This window comes from Cottoperca gobio, chromosome 15, assembly GCF_900634415.1.
Source record: "Cottoperca gobio chromosome 15, fCotGob3.1, whole genome shotgun sequence".
Classification (NCBI taxonomy): Eukaryota; Metazoa; Chordata; class Actinopteri; order Perciformes; family Bovichtidae; genus Cottoperca; species Cottoperca gobio.
In genome coordinates, this window is record NC_041369.1 from 21,102,899 (window position 1) to 21,123,014 (window position 20,116).

The following is a 20,116-nucleotide window of genomic DNA, read 5'->3' on the forward strand; positions in this document are numbered from 1 at the left end:
ACCTACGTAATTACCGCCTCAGAGGCAGTGGAATTCCTGCAGGTTATTTTGGAGAAACTAACTGAGGGCGCAGGAGTAATTATCACGCCATTACTGCGCTGCATTCAATTACGCCTCGATCAAATGTCTCCCGGCTCAATATTTAGGGCTTTTTAACGCCGCAGTTTAAAAAAAGACACTTGGTCTCCCTAAAGCGAGGGGGAGATGTTAGTGTTTCAATTTAAATCAGAGACAGAAAGGATTAAAGCTGGCTGCTCTCTAAAATGGAAATGCGGGGCCTACACGCGTTCACGGCTTGTATTAATTATGGACTAATTTGCATTTACCCCGTTATAATTAGGGAAAAAACAAATTCAACAAGCTTTTAAATAAAAGTGTGACTGATTCAAATGAGAGGAAACAGGAATGTTGAGTTTGTAATTTGCTGGTGTACATGCATCTAAAAAAAAGAAAAAGCATTTGACTCCCTGTTGGGAAGCAAATTGAGACAGAATCCACTAATAAATATGACTTTACGGATCTTTATTGGATGAACATGTATGTAAGGGTGGTTCGCCTTAAAGATACATTCAACATCTTACTGTCATTTTGGAGCTATAAATCACATTTTCCTCTCCAAAAATAAAAATGCTCTGACTCCAATATCAAGCCAAGTGCTGCGGTTCAAACATGTCCAATATCACGACGATGCCCAAGAGAAGAGGTCTGGTTTGAAAATGTATAGAGGTTAAGAATAATATCCGGAAAACAAACTGTTCTGCATCTATATTTTAGATTTAGAGATTTAGAGTTTTATCCCCCCCTCCCCAAGACATTTCAAATTGCCAAAACATTTTTTTTCTGAGTAAAACAACGTATATAAAAGCTGAACTTTATGGCCAATTTGTTCTCTTTGGAATATTTGGAAAGATTTACATTTACAGGTTGTTTCTTTTTTTTCTCCCAAAGTGGAAATAAACAATTTCAAATTCGGAAAAAAAACACCAACTAAACATGGTCACTGTAACTGACCCAAATACATATTTACATATTTCAGCTCCTCGACGTTGCTGACTAAAAATCTCTGTCATCCTAAAATAACAAATTTCAGAAATAAAAACTATACAGGATTTGATTCGGAGGTAAAGAGGGCGCTGCAGGCAGTTCCTGTCGGGGCACCAGAGGGAAATATTCCTCCCATCCAGAGAGCTGGTGGTCAAAGGAGTTTGGTTGAAATTACTTTTTTTTTTTTTTTGTACTTTTGAAAAACAGTTTGGTTTTCTTAAGGTCATCCAAGAGCGTCTTTAAAACCCCCGTTCTTCATCGTCAGGAAACTGCTTCTCAGGGTTTCTCTTTTTTTTTTTGTTTTTTTAAAAGACGTGGAGGATGAGAGGGAGGAAAAACAAAGTCCGACTGCTGAGCATTCCTGCTGCTATCTTGTATTCTTATGGTTCATAAACTCTTTTTGTCTTTAAAAACAAGCAATATGCTAATCTGGAAATGAAAGAAGCTGACTAGCAAGGAGGGAAGAAGGAGGGGGGGGGAAAAAGCCTGATCACAAGACTTGGAACCTCCAGGAGGCCTGGTCTTTGTAGTCCAAGCAGTCTGTGGTGTTAAAGTTGAGCTTCCACGAGGAGGCTGCAGTCTGCTCTTTGTAATCCAGGCAGTCGGAGGAGTTGAAGGCCAGGCCGGAGCCGCCGTAGGCCTGGTGGTGGTGATGGTGGTGGTGGCCCGACGACTGGCTGATGTGGTGGTGCGGGTGGCCGGACATGGAGGAGGCCGTCATGGGGCTGAGCTGGTGGGGGTGGTGGTGGGAGTGCATTGGGGCCAGGTAGGAGCCGCAGTCCACGCCGCTGAAGTAAGAGCTGGACGGGGTGGGGTAGCCCTGGCCGTAGCCTGGCGTCTGGTTGTAGGACATGGGGTAGGAGGTGGCAGCTGCGGCGGTGCCTGACATTGAACGCTGCATACAGGAGGCGTTAGAAGGGGGACCTGGCTCGGGGATTGGAGCCACTGCAGGTGCAGGAGCATTTCCAGGGGATATAGCAGGGCTCCAGATGGAGGAGACAGTGTTGATGGAGGTAGAGGTGCTGCTGAGCGCCGCCGGGCCCGTGTGATTGGTGGAGGATGATGAAGATGAGGACGAGCCCGTGCTGGAGACGGCAGGAGGCGTGAACTGGCCGCTGCTCTCAGAGCCGGTGCTCTCCCGGGCCGGAGAAGACTTCTTCTTGACGGGCCTGGCTTTGGCACCGCTGCCGCTCTGCTGCTGCTGGCGACACTTGGCCCTCCGGTTCTTGAACCACACCTACAACCCAGCCAGGAGTTAGCAACCATACACACAACCTCAGCATTTCATAAAAAAAAGGATACTCCCAGACCACGCTGAGAGTACATTATGGAAGAAAATTGAGGGTTATTAGCCATCAAGGTTCATTTCCACCCCGGCCCCTTGGCTCGGACCAGCCAGGGGTCTAATTTCATACCTGGTAGACGGCTCTAAGATAACAGGCTATTGGGTTTCACCACACAGTAGGGTAACTCTAGAGCACCGAGAGGGTAGGATCATGTAGAGCATTTTGTTTCACACACACATTCTGAGAATAACTCAAATTGTGTGTGAGAGAGAGGCCTGCCTTGGTTTTCCCCTAATGCCTCTCAAGAGTAGTATTTGTTCAACATCATAGCATGCCAGTGAGTTGTTTGCGGAGTATTTGTTGCCATGCTCCTCACCTCTTTAGTATAAATCCCATAATTCAGATCAAATTACACAAACCCTCAGTTAGGGTGCATCAAATAATGATGAAATAATCAACCGAGTCAGATGAAAAATAAAGCGTCACCAATCTCAAATGACGTATTGTTTACATCAATGTGTGCAGTGTTATCTGTTGGATCCTTTCATGAAATAAAGTAGTTAACCTGTGAAGTGAGCTAAACCAGAAACAGGTGGGGGAAAGGAGATTGTATAAATAACAACAACACCTGAACGCAACCATGCCCGTTAAACTGCTTTGCTCCCCGGTTTAACGGTAAATTAATAACACGTTAGTTACTTCCAAAGTAAATAATCAAAAACCAAGTCTGTCTCATTTTTTATTCCAGTCATAATCTCACAATTATCGATCAAAATCGATCCATACGTCCGTTATTATCCTCTTTAAAAAGGGGCTAAATCATCGAGCTAACATCATAACGTTATTTTCCTCATAGGTTAATTATATAACCCTCCTGTGACATTACACAATAAAAAAGGAGGTTTTTTAAGTAATATTTATTGGTATGGAAACTATAAAAAATATTGATCCTAATCGTAATCATTGATATTGGACACCCATGTCATTTATAGCCAGCTAGCCAACAGTTTGTTAGCTAACGTTAAATTAACGGCTAATTAGCTGAAACACAAATGACGGTGACGGTCAATTTCGACGACATAAGGAACATTTAAATAACTTTTTTCTATTACACATTTCTGCTCTTAGAGTGTAAAAAGTTAATAAATAACTAAAATCTCCACTTTTAAAATAAATAACAAGTAATTAATGACTTTTGAGTAAGTGCAACACAAGCATTAAAAACGCTAGCTTAATGTCAGTTTAAAAACGTCAGTTTAAAAACGTCAGTTGATATCCTGTCTTGACTTTAAAGTAGCTAATATTAAGTGTTGAGTATTATATTGTTTGGTAATTCAGTATTATAGTAATAAAGTGTCTTCGCATTTAAAATAATGTTTAATGTTGACTAATAACAATTCATCATCAGAAGTTAGTATCCGGGGGGAACCGTTGGCCCAGTCAGGTTTGTGTTTTGGGGACGTTTCCACGCTGAACACACGGAGGAGTTTAAAAGGCTTCACTTTTTACCTGGACTCTGGACTCCGGCAGGTTGATCTTCAGTGCCACCTCCTCCCGCATGAAGATATCCGGGTACCGGGTTTTGCCGAACAGAGACTCCAGGATGTCGAGCTGAGAGCGGGTGAAGGTGGTCCGCTCCCTCCGCTGCTTCCTGGGAGTCGCTGCAGAAAAGAAAACACGTTAATAAAGAAACGTTAATAAAAACGACTTCACAGACAAAACATTATTTTAAAAAAGTTGTGCGATTTTCCTCGACATTATAAAAGCGAGAAGTCCTGTAGGATATTTCCCCCCCCCCCCGTTTATTTTTATTTATTATTTAAGACAATATAGGGCCTACTAACTTTAACCTCTTTATTGTTGCATTGGCAAAAAGAACCAGTGTTTTACTTAAGGTCTATTAATATAATATATATAAAATATTAAAATCACTTTATAGCTGTAGCCTACTTTATAATTCAAAATCATGGTAGCTAAACCTACTTAGTTGGTTTATTTGTTATTTTACATGTTATAAGTTTGGCTTGATGTAAACTTGTGTAACTTATTTGTTGCATTAAAGCCAAAAACACACTTTTATTAATATATATATATATATATATATATATATATATATATATATATATATATATATATATATATATATATATATATTTTTTTTTTATTAATATATATATAAATATAAATATATATTTATTTAGGTGATTTTCTTCATGATGGCTGGAGATAAACTGGGTGCTGCTTTATAAATCGGTGTCAGTGTGCACGTGTGTCGGGCTCCTACATGGGTAGCCCACTGAGGGGTGCAGCAGGTCCATGGCAGCGCCGCTGAGCCCCAGGCCGTTGACGCCGTATGGGGGCTGTTTGAGGTAGGACATCATGCTACAGGCGGTCACTGCTCCACCCAGCTCAGGCCAGTGGTTCGGTTTCCCCCGATGCTGCAGCTTGACGGGACAGGGGACCGATCCAAGTCACTGCACACAGGAGAAAATATGATTTAAAGAAGAAGCTTTGATGTTGGTTTATTTAATCCAGAACGCACAGGGAATAATTAGCAAAGACGCTTTGGTGTCATATTTGTTTTTAATATCCAGCGGATGAAAATCTCGCTTCACTTCATTTTCCGATTTATTCAAACTGGGACAAAACTAAGAATACAAATAAATCATAATTATTATTTAGAGGCAGCGGGATGTGAACGCATGAATTAGTGGACGTTAAACTGGTCATTTAGCAGCAGAGTTAAAATCCCTTCAGGAATATTGGATTTTTTAGAGAGGATAACCGGGGTCAAACGGATCCAATACTCACGACCCCAGCGGAGGGAAATAAAACCCCAAATCTGAGGTTTCATGCACAAATCATATTGTAAGATATTCAGACTTACTGAAAGCAGATGAAGAAAAGAGGAATGAATCTGATGCAAGTTATTTGTAATTATCCTAGTGTCAATAAATCATTGCTTTACTGAAGATATGTTTCCTAAATTTGTAAATGTTGACCTATACCTTTTATTTTAACCAGTTTATTGTATTTTTATTTTAAATCATATTCACCTTTAAAAACGTGACGTTTTTACATCATAAAAAATGTTGATCTATATCCTCTTTTTCTCAAACTGTAATAATTATTACAAACAAAATCATACATCAGCTATTATTATGTAATGAACCATTTTCCAAACTTTTGTCACTTTTAAAGTCAAAAAGCTGAAAGAGGAATTATTATTATTATTATTATTATTATTATTATTATTATATATTTCTATTGAAAAAAACACAGAATTATTTATTGTCACTTGTTTTGTGTTTGATTTAGTTTCATGGGAAAATATAAAACCTAGTTTAAAGAAACTCGTAGCCTCCTGAATAAAATGTGTGTGTGTAGGCCTGCATTTACACACACACACACACACACACGCATGCAAAAAGATGGATTATGAGTGTGTTTGATAATCTATTAAAAATCCCAGCTGTGTGTCTGAAGTCACTCATTCTGTTTGTTTCGGGTCTTTGGACCTCACGAGCTCCTCGAGCCCCCACGAGCTCCTGTGGATCTGCAGAGCGAGGCGGAAATTCACTGAAGAAAAATCCACTAAATAAACCATTCTGTCTGCAACTCAAATTTATATTATTCTTCCCACAGAAACATCTGGAGGAGTCAATTTTACTCTCTCTAAAAATATATATAAATGAAGTGAAAGTCTCGCTTTTATATTATTAAATCAAATCAAATCAAATATATATTATATATATATAATATATATATATATATATATATATATATATATATATATATATATATATATATATATATAGTGTTTGAAAGTTCAGGGGAAAAGAAACAAACTTCAGTGAAAGAAAGTCAAATTATTTCTGAGCAGAATAAAAACACGAACTGTAAAATATATTATGTAAAGCACAAGTATGATTTGGTGGTTTTAAAATACCATGCAGCCGGTTTAATAATAATAATAATAATACGTGTGTTTCTCTCAGTAAATTAAAGATTGGGGGGGAAACAACATGTCAGCCGGCTGCAGGAACTTAATCCACTAATTCAACACAACATTAAATGTGCAAACAGAAAACTCTGATCATCCTGATGGAGGCTTGAAATATATGATTTTATAAAACTCACAAACTTTGAAGAATTATCTACCCCCCCCCCCCCCCCCCAAAAAAAAAAAAAAAAAATACAACCAGAAGTTTAAATCGTATCAATTAAATTAGTGTCTGATTATTTTAACAATGAGCTCCAAGCTGACCAAACCGAGCCTGAACTAACCAAACGTGTATTGCAGCCGCCCTCCCGGCCCTCCCGGCCCCGCCAGGCCGGAGAGGAGAGGCGAGATCTCGGTGCAAATGAACTCAATTAGAATTTAGATTAGACCTCCGGGGAGAGAGCGTTTCAGAAGGGCTCTTATCAGCAAAATAAATTAACAAAAACCAAAACACGCCTCTCCAATTATCTACTAAGTGGTTCAAACGCTTTAATGGCCAATTGCTCTCAAATAAAACTCGCAGGAATGAATTGGAATAGAAATATGAAAATTATCTACTCCGGAGGAAGTAAATTTATCCTGTCAGGTCGGAGTCCTTCACGGTGCAGATTAATTGATATCTCCACTAAGTAAATAAAAACGTGCAGCAAATTGAAATCATGCACTCCCGCATGTCACACTTTAACGTGCAAACAGTTACCTTTAAATTTAGAAAGAGTGACTTTGATGTTGTTTCTACACTTCAGCTTCTTCTGTTAATGATGCGTACTGTACATAGAGTACAAATGCGCACAAACTAAAAGAATCCACATTAAATAAGTAAAAAAGTGAAGAACCCGTACCTTGTTTTTACTCCTCTTCCCTTCTCCCGAGCTTCCGGGCCACAAGAGGCGAGGCAGCAGTAAAATTATCCAGTAGTCGGTCTGCAGGGCACAAAACTCACACAGCGACAGAGTTGCTTAAAAACAAACAGCGTGGAAAACGGAGCCGCATCACGGAGAAAGCGCGCAGATCTCAGCACGCGGGCGTCACCGCGTCCTCGGTGCGGTTCCGGGTGTTTTTGCAGCCAAATAAATCAAACTCATTTGCTTTCAGGGGGCTTGTCGTTGTCTGTCAGAGTGTTAAGGTGTTATGGAGACGAATGGAGATTGATCACCTTCTCTCCGCCCTGCGCCTCTATGAGCGGAGGACACCTGCGAGATCCGCCTCCCGCAGCCAATCAGCGCGCGTCCCCGGGCTGACGGACGTTGGGGGCGACCAATGGGCGCGCAGAGGCAGCCGGGAGAGCCCACTCCCACTTACCCCTTCCTCTCGGTCCCGGTCCCGAGACCAGACGAGCCAAAGAGGTTTTTAAAAAAAGATGGAAATGTTTCACAGGCCTGCAGGAGAAACAGAGAGTGAGCTCTGCTGTGCGGAAAGAAAATATTACATTTGTTTTGCAGAAAGAGTTTCTTATTTTATTATTTGCACGCAGCTCGCGAGAAGAAGAGAAACTGAAGGAATCAAGTCAAAAAACTAAATGTGCAGACTTTTCCTCCATCTAAAACTTATTTTCTTCTAAAATATCAGCCTGGGTTCTTTTATTTTATTCTCGTTTTATTCCCTCAAAAACATCAAATCAGTTGTTAAATTAAATAAAAATCATTATTCCGAATGTTTCAATACAAATAAAATAAAGAAAAATGGTTGTTTTGAGGCTTAAAATGTGTGAAAGGGTATTTAGTTTGACAGAAAGCTGCCTTTTAGTTTATCAACACCACTAAACACATTTCCTGAAAGGCCGGGGGGGCTCGGGAGCTTCTTATTAACGCGGTTATTATTACTGTTAATTCCTCTGTGAGGATATAAAGTGAACGTTAGAAATAAATTAAAAAGGAGGAAATAAGTTAAATTTATCCATTTTGATTTTATTGTGATACAGCCCCTCCTCTCTCTCTCTCTCCCTCTCTCCACACACCAGTGCTCATGAATATTAATGAGGTCTAATCCCCATTTAGAATTACATTTGAGGATGGTTGACGTAAAGTTTAATAGGAATAGACCTCAAACTCACTGCGGAGGAAGAAGAAGAAGAAGAAGAAGAAGAAGAGGAATCCGCAGAAGAAGAAGAAAAATCTGCACCAAAAAGCTGCGTTCACTGAATCAAATCCTGCATCGATGTTTTTTAAATGTGTTTTTAACCCATCACACACAAAACAAACAGTATTTTCTTCTCTGTTTTTGTCAGTGAGGGTCGGGGGGGGGGGGGGGGGGGGGGGGGGGGGGGTGCAGCTCAGCGCGGCTATCCTTTGTGAATCTCTGCAAAAAACATCAACTTCTGTAAATGAGGCCTGAGCTGAAAGCGAGCTAATGTTCAGAGAGAGAAGCTGAAGGGCTGGAAATTACATTTTTGCGTGCGTGTGTGTGTGTGTGTGTGTGTGTGTGTGTGAGAGAGAGAGAGAGAGAGAGAGAGAGAGGAGGAGGAGTATCAAAGTGGAGGCCTTAAAAGACTTAAAAGTCATCGACGAGAGCACTTTGACAGAGAAACTTAGACATCAATAGTCGACCATATGCTGGAGGTTGTGTGTGGAGGCCCTTAGTGATGCTGCTTATTACAGGCAGGAACACAGTGGAGAATAAGGGCACCTGAACGCACCAAAACGCACGTAAACGCATCTTAATATACATGAATGAAGTCTAACCATGTTTTTACGAACGGAGGACAAAGTCAAGGGGGGAAATCAGAGGCATGGTGACAGTGAGTGTGTGGTCAAATGTATAAGTGAGGTGATAACATGGAGAGAGGTGGTGAGACGTAAAGGGACGTTTTATTGGGGGGTTAATTGATTTGGGTTGCCTGGCTGCTGACTGGAGGTCAAACACTTTTACGCACCTTTTTATTTCCACATCTGAAGTCCGAGCAGTCAGAGGGCCCGTGGAGGGTCTGAGCGAAATACCAGCACCCCTCCTCTCCTCTGCACACACACACACACACACACACCGTTAAATTATGCAAAAAGGCCATTCAACAAATATGGCCCTCACAACACAAAAGACTCGGGTTATTCTGACATTTCTTGTTTTTTTCTCCTCTCTCGATGTGAGTAAGACCCCGAGATAAACCCCTGAACAAGTATCAAGTTATCAAGTTGCACCAACCTTTTGTAATAAGAGTATTTTGTCTAATCCCAAATTGCAGTTGAATTTTCTTAATGCTGAGCTGGTAAAGCCTGGGATTAGGCGGCGAGGAGAGGAGGGGGAAAAGTTTTGTCCCTTCAGCCGGCAGGATTGGAAGCGGGGATCTGCGGGGATGTTGTCGGTGCTTATTAAAACGATGATGCATAAAACACAGTGCTGTCGGAGCCCCGGCGCTGCACGCAGAGACCCGGGCTCCCTCAGGTGCAGTTTTTTGGACGGCGGCGGGGAAAGGAAGTAATGCAGAGGCCGAGCGGCGCTCAGCACCTGTGAGGTGAGGCCAGGAGACATCAAAGCTCAGGAGATAATCCATTCAGCTGAAGGATCCTCAGCTGCACAGCAGCGCCGAGGCACCGCCGCCTTTTACGCAGCGCGTCGCTGCCTTTCACTGAAAAATAGGAAACTGACTGCAAATGTTTTTCACTCCTTCTGCTTCAACATGAACATTAAAGACACCCGAGAGACGCTGCGGAGGTAAGACAGCACCGTTTCTGTCATTGTATTCTCTGTTTATTCCACACAATGTTAAACTATTGCATTTATCAACTGAAATGATTTGTTTCATAATGCTTCAAAAGTATTTTTTCACTTAAGTGGATTTAACTCTAATAAGAGGAAGAAACAACTTTAGTCAAATTCAGGAGTTAAAGTGAAGTTTTGCGCATGAACATTTAATAAATCAACCAGCTTTTAAAACAATACAGAAAATATTTAAACTATTAAGAGAACAAGTTTTTTTTATTTTAGAAATGACCGGTGTGATTAATTTGAAAGGTTTCCTGCACACACACTCTCACACACACACACACACACACACACACACACAGCCCTCTGACTGCACCGAGCCTTCACCGTTTTGGCTCTTTGCTTTTATTCTCCAGATTACAGACCCCTGTGATAAACGCGCTATAATACAAAGTAAAACAAAGCGCCTCGGGGGACGTAAAGTGCGTAAAGTGCACGTACCGTCGGTCCCAAGCAGAGAAGAAACGAATCAGCAAATTAATTTGAAAGTATGAGAAAGGCCGGGGAGGACGTCTGCTGTCACAATCTATTTTCCTGCTTTAATCTGGGATGTGAGGCTGCCTGCAGGGATGGTGTGGAGGGTTCAACCAGACGTCCTGCTCTCTACTGCTTTCTACTGCAGGGACATTTTACTCTTTATTTTAGTTTGACATCATTTAAAAACGTAGTGCACGTTTAAAAAAAAAAAAAAAAAAAGAGTACATTTAAGGTGGTGAAATATTATTTTCTACATTTGAATATTACTATTTATAATTGTTCAGTTTTTATTTCCCTCTCCATCCCTGGTAGCGGGTGACCGAGCCTCTCCAGCTCTGCGCCCCGTCTCCAGCGCGCACAGAAGCGGCCCACAGAGCAAGAGAGAGAGAGAGAAAACATCTGCTCGGTACAAAGTGATTTCTCTAATCTTCCTCGGAGGAACCTGCTCAGCACCGACCTCAAACAAAAACCCCAACGCCAATTTTAATTTATAAACACGCACAAGTCGCGGGGGAATTGAACACTAAGCATTGCTAAACGCGACGCTCGCTGCTGAACGCAGTGATATGGGGGGGCCACTTATGTGCAGCGCTGCAGCCAAAGGCGTGCATGCATTTCAATAAGTGTTTGTTATGTGAAAAGAAAGAAACAAAAATCAGGAATATGCTCTGGATCATGTGGGATTGCAGGTAAAATAGACACGTTGATTGAAAGTATTACAAGTTTTAGAAGTGTTTGTGTAATTATATAAATAAAAAAAACAGCCCAGCGTTGAAATATTAAAACAGCTCAAAATGTTTGTAAAGCTTTGAGATGTAGAGTAAAAAATAAATACGCCACGCCTTTGTGGAGTATGAAATCATAAGGACTTTATTATTGAAGACTTGGGTTATGACACTGGAATAAATAAACAGATAAATGTTCAACACGTAAACAGATGTGGAGCTCTAAGTGATGCACGTGGAAGCATATTTCTCTTCTTCAGAATACAATAAATAGAAACCAGAAGTTGTTGAGCAAAAATGCACATGAAACGTGATGATTCACTTACAAGCAGCTTAAAATGACAAACGGCAATAAATAATATATATATTTTTTTGTTTTTGACTGAAGAGGATTTTGGATGCAGAGCAGTGATGGAAAATATACAACATGAGAGTCTTTTTGTTTGTTTTGTTTTTTATAAACATGACCTTTCTTTTGGTAAACTGCTTTCAAGCCAAGACAATAAAAAAAAAAAAGCAATAGGAAAGTTAATGCAAGATTTATGAATCCCCCTTTAAGATATTATTCAAGTAAAAACTCTAAAAATGAAATAATTAAAAGAAACACAGTCAAGTAATGAAGTAGCTTGAAAATACTGATATTATAACCTCTTTTAAAAGTCCAACTGAATGTTGTGAACGTGATGAAACACAAAGCAGAGCCCACTTTAACCCAGTTGTGCTGTACCTCCGACTGACTCCACACACAGAAGCTGTGCTGCATCACTACATGCAAACATCACACAGGCTCCGCACTGCTGCCGTCTCCGACATATTTATATTACGTACAAGTACCGTTCTTGATAAAGAAAAGGAGAATTAAAATAAAAAATATTGTATATAAGTGGGACAGTTTGAGTCAGTATAAAGTCGGTGCAAAGGCATCGCGGGGCCTCGTAGTTCGGTTCGTCTCCGCGGTTCATTTGAACAAAACAACAACCACATCAGGATTCCAATAACTGATAGAAAGATCTAGGAAAGCCATTATCAAATAATAATAATAATAATATTCATCATCATAATGATACATTTCTGTTATCGGCTACATTTGTTGGTTGTGTTTCCTGGTGAAATGACAATCATTGAAGCACACACTTCTCCTCTTTCTTGGCCATCTTTCCTTTGTTCTGCTCCAGCGTCCTCTCCAGGTGCTCGTCCTCCTCCTCGGCCCTGCGGAGGGCAAAGGTCAAAAGGTCAGATGTGTCGGGGGAAGCGGGGAGGAGGAGCAGGTGGGGGGTACACACACACACACACACACACACACACACAGTCAGCGTCACTGTGATGCCTATGGAGTGGCCTAGCGCCAGGTGCAGAGCTACCCTTTCACCCGCCTGGCACCCTGTTGGTGCCGCCAACCTGGACAGGATCCCGCCCATGGAGGTGCTGCTGCTGCTGCACCATGCAGCATGCAGGCAAAATGTTTTTACTACGTCTACGGTTTCTGGGGGACCTCTGGAAATCTAAAGATAAGCAGCAGACGCTCGGATATTGTCAGACTTTACATTCACGTGTTAGACTGTCACTTGTTCTGTGCTGTTGGAGGATTGTGGGTAACTTACTGTTTCTCCTGGGCGTCCAGATCCCTGACCAGCGCGTCTCGCTTGTTGACCAGTATGACCAGCTCGTCCAGCAGCAGCTGCTCTCGTCTCTTCTGGGCCTCCGTCTTCTGCCAGTCTGCAACGACACCAGAGGAACAAACCTCTTCAGACCAGGACACAGCGAGGACTTCTTTTCATTTTAAAACCCTCAGGACACTTTGTCACATGGATAAAAAGTTTACAGCAACTTGTGAAACAACCTTTCTACAAAGAGTCACGTGGGATCCTCCAGAGCTCGCCCAATGAACATGTTTTTAACACTGTGGACATGGCGTCCCTCGTTTCCAGCTCTTCATCAGGTAACTGAGTCAAAGGACGACAGAGCTTCAACATGACGGACAGGTGCTCTTCTTAGAGGACTGTGAAGAGACGGAGGCCTGACCAGCTCCATGTAGGGTCGAGTATTTAGATATGATGTGCACACACACACACGCTGACGGAGTGTGTGTGCACATCATATCTAAATACTCGACCCGATGTGTTGACCCGAGCAAACACACTTGAAGGATTGTGTCATGTTAATCTGCAGCCTCATGAGAGACACATGAGAGACACACGAAGCTCTCCACTCGATCGTCCCTTCAGACGCAGAGGGTTGTGTCGTACGTTTAACAAGTATTTCATCGTGCTGTATTAAAAGTGAGTCGTGCTCAAAAACAAACTGTTAAAGTTGTTGCTTCATCTTTTACGCTTTAAGTTTAGTGAAATGATTTTGGATAAAGTTACATTTAAGATTAAATTAAGATTTCAGGGTAAAAAACATCTTCACTAAACAAACAAACAAACAGGTGAGCCCCCGCCTCTCTGTTCTCCAGGGTCTTTGCAGGAAGGGGCCCCACAGGGTCCAGGTGGGACCCCGATCCAAATCCCTTCAGCCTCTCCCTGGAGGGGAGGGGGGCTGCCCACAGGAGAGCACTCTCTCCCCCTGGGGCTCAAATATCCGCCTGGCGCCCTTGGCTCCACATTCACCCAACACCGGGGCAGCACCCCTCCCTCCTCTCCCCCCCAAACACCGAGCAGAGCTTAAACAATGAGATCATTACAACTATTTGTTTACTTCCTTTCTGTGCAATTTAAAAACATTTATTTACATCCTGTACGAAAGTCAACTGTTACAGCAACAAAGTGCAGCAACTGCAACGGCAACTGTTCAGATACACAAACATGACTGATAAAGGAAACCTCCCTCTTCTCCTCGGCTCAGTGTGAGAACGTGTCCCCCCCCCCCCCTCAAAGAACTCTCTATCGCTTCATATTAAAGACGCTCCATCCCAGAGAGAATTCAAACAGCTGGAACGTGTGCAACTTCTGTGGCAACTTCACCCCTCCATCAATATTTAACCACCTATTGATCGAGAATAAAAGGAATGTTGTAAAATGTCACTCCCAAAATAAGCGTGGCTTTATTAAAAATAAATATCCCCCCCCCCCCCCTCTCATTGAGTCAAATTGCGGCAGTCAGGCTGTGTGTGTGTGTGTGTGTGTGTGTGAGTGAGTGTGTGTGTCACGCTGGGCGCAGTGTGTTTGTCCTGAAAGGTCTGCGCTCTCTTCATTGGCCCCGCTCGTCCCTTTGAAGTCGACCACAGAGCGAAATGAACACAGTCCCCAATATTTGGCTCTCTGCGTCCCTTCCTCGTTCTTTTCTTTCTCGAGGAAGCAAATTTACTCGCTTCAGGTTTTGTGGGGAGACGACAAATACTTTATAATAACTGCCAAATACGTCCAAACCTGCGTCTGAAGAGTTTGTTTCCTTTTTTTTTTATAGTTATTTTGCTGAGAATCGAAGACAAATGATGTCAAGTGCAGGAAAAGAAAAGCAGATGAGTCATCATCTAAAGATAATCGTGAGACAGGAATGTGTGTGTATCCATATCCGCCATAACTCCACACTCTCCCACAATCCTCTCTTTCGGCGAGGCCGGCCCACAAGAGGAGGGTTCAGGATGAACAAAAAAAAAAAAAAGAAAACTTCCCACAAAAACACAGAGAGGTATGTTGATCCTGCCCTCTTATCCTTCAGAGCACATCTCAGCCAAAAAGCCAAAGTCCTGGTCGAGGGGTGGGGGGTTAAGGGGGGGGCAAGCACTCTGCTGTCAATCACATGTCGCAGAGTCCCGCCCCCCTCATTAGGAAGGTAACAATAAAGAGAGCCGATGAGAGACGTGACCAGGCAACACCAGAGCAGGGCAGGCTGGGTAACCAGACACCCAGGAACAAACAAAACACCCTGCAGCACTCAGAGACCCCCCTACACTTAAACCCCCGCCTCCCCTGTATGTGTGAGAGAGAGAGAGAAAGAGTGAGGGAGAGAGAGTGAGTGAACGAAGTGAGTGAAGATGAGTGAGAGAGCTACGAAGAGAGAAGACGCAGAGAGAGAAGAGAGTGAGTGAACGAGAGAGAGCGAGAGAGAGATATAGAAACGATGATAGAGAGAGAACGAGAGCACTAGAAGAACGAGAAGAGATAGAAGATAGACATACCGTAGACCTATAGAGGAGAGAGAAAATCTACTAAGAGAACGACTTAACGACCGAGAGAGAGCGAAGAGAGATTATCGATATATGGGATATTGAGTTCTGAAGCTTTCTAATCGATCTACTCCCCTTCTTCCCGCGCGCTAGACGCTGATCTCGCTCTCTACCTACGGACTCGATATCTCGCAGAGAGAGAGAATATAGACTTGGAGGAGTGTGTACAACTCACATGGTGGGTGCGTATTCAGATAACCCTCGCCGTGCACGCCAACGGTAACCATGTGAGTCTGCACAAGGCACACAAGAATGCGCTGGTTCAAATCCCCATGAACCCCTCCCAGCACGGTCTCTCCGACGCTAAATTTATTCAAGAGAGCAAACTGGTCCAAAGCCCCGTTCTCTCAAAGCGAGGAGAGAGCGTCTAACGTGCATCCATCTATCCGCCTCGCTCACAGTACAGCGACGTGACGTCGTTCATGTTTCCTGCGAGTCTCTTTGGACGTTTACGACCACAAACTCTCGGCTTCTTGTTCGGACGTGTAAAAGGATCCAAACGCTGGTTTTGGCCAAAGTCCAAGTGGAGTCAAGACAAAGTGTCACCAGAGGAGAAGAAAGTGATGATAAATACAAAGTATTTCAAAAGCAAGCAGGAGACGTGATTCTCTGATACGTCACATGCACGTGCACGTGCACATGCACGCTCAACACAAGTGATAAACAGCAGCGCTGCAGAAAAGATCCAATTCTTTAAATGTAATCGAATACCGACCAAATGAACATTTACCTCTAATCAAGATTATATGTTTCTTGTTCCAACATCCCAAGTACGTCTGCAGCACAGAGCGCCATCGCTGCCGAACAACTCTTCAAAAGGAGCGCTGGGTGCCCCCGTCCTGCACTAGTGTTAGGTTAGGTGTATGAATCTGCAGCTGAAAGTAGTCCCAGTCCCAACGATGCAGAACCTGAAGCATGAATCTAAAACTAAATAAGCATCTGTTGCACCTTATGTTACAATAACCAGCATATCCCATCATGTCAGCTACAGCACCCGATCTTCTATATGAACAATTTAAACAACTTTATCTGGGGGGGTTTCTTTCACCTGAATGAAGCGGCACAAACAACCTCAATGCAAATAAAAAATAAAAGATATTTTCCTAAATTTCCCCAAAATTGAAGTCTGACAAGTCGTGGAACGAAGCTACTTGTTATCGGCGGTTCCAGTCAACTAGCATCCCTGAAAGAGTTGGCAACATCATCAAAAGTCGCCCATGTGATAGGATTGCACAGTGCACCTAATCAATCAGGGTCTGTAGCGCGCCGCCCCGATGTGTTACAAAGCCCAAATAGATTTACAAATGGGAAGAGTGTGTGTGTGTGTTTGTGTGTGTGTCGGGGGTGTGGAGAGGGATAAGCTCCTGCATAGGATTACATATTGATTTTAAACATATAAAAAAGCTTATCATATCAAACCGTAACAGGAAAAACTCTGGGACCCGGCTATGCATAAATCCCTTTTAGATGGCGAGAGGGCGTCCACTTTAAAACATGCACGTACACACACACACACACACACACACGCCCCTCGAAAGGGAGCCAAGACACAGCTTTGTGTGTGTGTGTACATAGGTGTGAATCGGTAAGCAGATAAAGAGGGCATCGTGGATCAATTCTGTGGCAGGGAGATGAGAGTGTGGCATACAGATGGCATTCTCCTGCCTGGCATCGCACCAAGAAGGTACAAGGGAGGTGGTCGTCCCGGAGCACGCTCAGGCACGACATCAACCCGTCTGCAGCCGCACATTTACTCAAACTCTGAAAGTGGTTTAAACACGGTGATGCTGGAGATTCAGGTACTTCACTCGTCACTACATCTCAGGGACGTGTTGCACTTTCTGCATTTGTTTGATAACTTTAGGGAAAAGTTACTTTGCAGAACTTATGAGAGGGACAGTACATGAACCACACAACAGTAAACACAATGAATATAGTTTATAATGCTATAATAATCATCTAATATTAAAGTATTAGTTCTTCAGCTTCAGAGCTGATTTCAGAGGAATCGTCTCTTTCCAGCTCGAAGCACTTTGGTCTTTCTTCCTCTCGCGCTCTCATCCTCCCTCTCATGTGTCTGAGTGTCATGCAGCTCAAGTCAGCAACACAAATGTAGAATGAAACGTCACGAGTCAAACTTTTTCTCTCTCTCGGTGTTCCGGTCTGCAGCATCAAAACGGAGACTGAACCCAGCTGGCAGTTCATTTGTCTTATGAATAAATATTTACACTAATATCCAGGCTATTCTTAAAGGGACAGTTCACCCCAACGTCTCACCTGTAGGGCTAGTCATCAATTAAGAGTGCTTTGATATCGGCCGTAGAGATGTCTGCCTTCTCTTGAGTATAATGGAACTATACGGCACAAGGCTTGTGCTACCAAATACCAAACTACAGCCGCAAAACGTATCACCGCGCCGAAGGAAGCATGCATCTCATGGATGAGATGCATGCTTCCTGAGCTAGCTAACGTTACAGCTCAGCCGAGGAGGACGCCATTAATGTTTACATCTCGCGCTGTCAAGAGCCTCTCGTCCATGCACGCTTCCTTCTGAGCGGTGATACGGTTGGCGGGTGTAGTTCAGTATAAAGAAAGTAGTTCCTACATGAAACTGCTCACAACCAGGTCTGTGGATCAACACGAGTAACCGGGTCAGACATCTCTACGGCCGATATCTCCAGCAGCAGCAACTCCCGATTATAAACAGCTCATGTCTGCTGCAAATTCATTTCAATATTTGAATACGTTTTTATACCAATAGAATTAGACTGTTAGCATGTTAGCCCGCTAGCTGTAGCGCACACTGACCCGGACAGAATGTGTGTGATGAAGACTGAGGTCTAATATGTAACTATGTGGGGCGACTGAGAGGAAGAGATGGAGAGAGTGGTGTGTGTATCATTGCAGGTATGTATTTTTCTCAGCAGGTGTGTGTGTGTGTGTGTGTGTGTGTGTGTGCACAAGTCTATCTCAGTGATGTGTGTTTTCTTCCTCTGCTCTGACTCACAGTGCATCTCTCTCTCTCTCTGTGTCATCGACTGGCCAACCAAATCAGCAATTACTCGCACGCCCGACCATCGCTCAATGGACCTGCCCAAGCACCAAATAAGAGCTGGGGAGATGGGCGGCGAACACACACACACACACACGCACACAAATATACACACATATAAAAAGACAGACACATAGGTGGACACACAAACACACCTGTGAGATGTAAACACACAGATGCAGACACATAGAGCAACAGATCCTATAAACACACACTCACACACTCACACACACACTTCTTCCCAGCAGCTCAGAACTATCTGTGGCTGCTACAGAAAGGTAGAGCCTGTGAATGTTAAGTGTCTCCCTTAGGGAGGAAAATAAGGCCGGCTGATAAGTTAGTCAGCTGCAAATCCAACAAGTCCACATGAAGGCAGAGAGGAGCGCGGTGACACGACACACACCACCTCTCCACCTCACACACTATCTCCGCTCTCTCACCTCCACACACACACACACACACACAAATATGCACTCAGAGGCACCAAGGAAACCTAGAGACACACACACTTCAGCTCAGAACAACAAACACAGTGACAGAAGACACACACACACACACACCGGCATATGAACCAGCGAAACTGAAATCTTCCCATTTGACTGGAGCTGCGAACACGCTGCAGCTCAATAAATATAAATAAATAAAATGTCTGTGGGAAGACAGAAGGAATCAAGCTGAACGCAGGCGGCGTGTGCAGCTCCCCCCTCCCTGCCTGGCCCACCTCCTTTCTTGCTAATTACAATTGATTTATTATGGACCACAAAGCTTATCAGGTGCCCGGTGAAATTACAATGGTTGTCCGAAGGCTGTGAGGAGAAAGGGGGGGTTGGGGAAGGGGTTGGCGGTGGTCAATGTCGAATGGCAAAATCAATTAGCATTGATTGGCAAAAGGTTCATTTTGCCAAAGAGGACGCAGTCGAAGGGGATTAAACTTCCCTGGCCCCCTGACAACTTTGATACGACACAATGGCTGCTTCTCTGGCTGCGGTGTAGTTAACAAGCTTTCAATAATATAACCGCATCTGGTTTTTTTAACCTCGCGGGCCGTCTCTCAATGTGGCTGTGGCTGCATTTCAAATCAGGCATCGGCTAGTCGGGGTCTAGCTAGGAAACAGATAGCATTGATCAAGTATCAGGGAGTGAAATCCCTCCATCTTAATCCTCATCAAGAAACTGACGCAGAATTCAAATCATCCTGCTCCAGGCTCGGAGTGAAGGCAGGTGGAGGCAGGTGGATCACCTGACAGTAGCTCTGCATCCTCTTTCAACCAGGAAATGTCTTCTCGAGTACAGATGTTCTGCAAAGTGACTCCTCGACTGAACTATGTGGTGGTCAAAATGCTCGTAAGGACTCACATTTATGTGTTAGGTGTTGTTAGTTAAACAGAGAGGAGATGACACCTCTCGAGTGTGTGTGTGTGTGTGTGTGTGTGCGTGTGTCTTACCCTCTATGGCCAGCATGGCTCTCAGCTCTCTGTTCAGCAGTTCGAAGCGTCTCTCCAGATCGTGCTCTTTCTCCCTATGGCAAGTTAGAAAGAGAGAGAGAGAGAGTGAAAAACACACACACACAACAAAGTTCATCAATATGTTAATGACTAAATCATTAAGCGCTTAAAGAAACCTGCAATAAACATCGATTCAGCTACTCTCCTGAACCTTCTC

The 20,116-nt window shown here is 43.2% G+C and overlaps 2 protein-coding genes across 2 annotated transcripts in view; both read right to left on the reverse strand.

Moving 5' to 3' along the window:
• Positions 1–507: 507 nt before the first annotated feature.
• Positions 508–7,500, reverse strand: otx1 (orthodenticle homeobox 1). The gene is made up of 4 exons (XM_029450521.1): positions 7,176–7,500; positions 4,615–4,804; positions 3,840–3,991; positions 508–2,281 (listed from the first exon to the last, which is right to left on the reverse strand). The coding sequence occupies exons 2-4, from the start codon at positions 4,709–4,711 to the stop codon at positions 1,535–1,537; spliced, it is 996 nt and encodes a 331-aa protein (XP_029306381.1). The 5' UTR covers positions 4,712–4,804; positions 7,176–7,500; the 3' UTR covers positions 508–1,534.
• A 3,856-nt stretch (positions 7,501–11,356) lies between these two features.
• The window catches only part of ehbp1 (EH domain binding protein 1), a 114,615-nt gene continuing 105,855 nt past the window's right edge, over positions 11,357–20,116 (reverse strand). Inside the window, 3 exon segments of the mRNA XM_029450252.1 lie at positions 11,357–12,443; positions 12,836–12,950; positions 19,900–19,973. Of these exon segments, the coding sequence (XP_029306112.1) occupies positions 12,353–12,443; positions 12,836–12,950; positions 19,900–19,973 (280 nt within the window). The 3' untranslated portion in view covers positions 11,357–12,352.

Bases quoted from the DNA above. Each gene is read 5' to 3' on its own strand.
- otx1 (XM_029450521.1), bottom strand. From the start codon at position 4,711: ATGATGTCCTACCTCAAACAGCCCCCATACGGCGTCAACGGCCTGGGG. The intron at 3,992-4,614 runs GTAGGAGCCCGA...TCTTTTCTGCAG, and splicing joins CCCCTCAGTGGGCTACCCAT to CGACTCCCAGGAAGCAGCGG. The intron at 2,282-3,839 runs GTAAAAAGTGAA...GCTGGGTTGTAG, and splicing joins TGCCGGAGTCCAGAGTCCAG to GTGTGGTTCAAGAACCGGAG.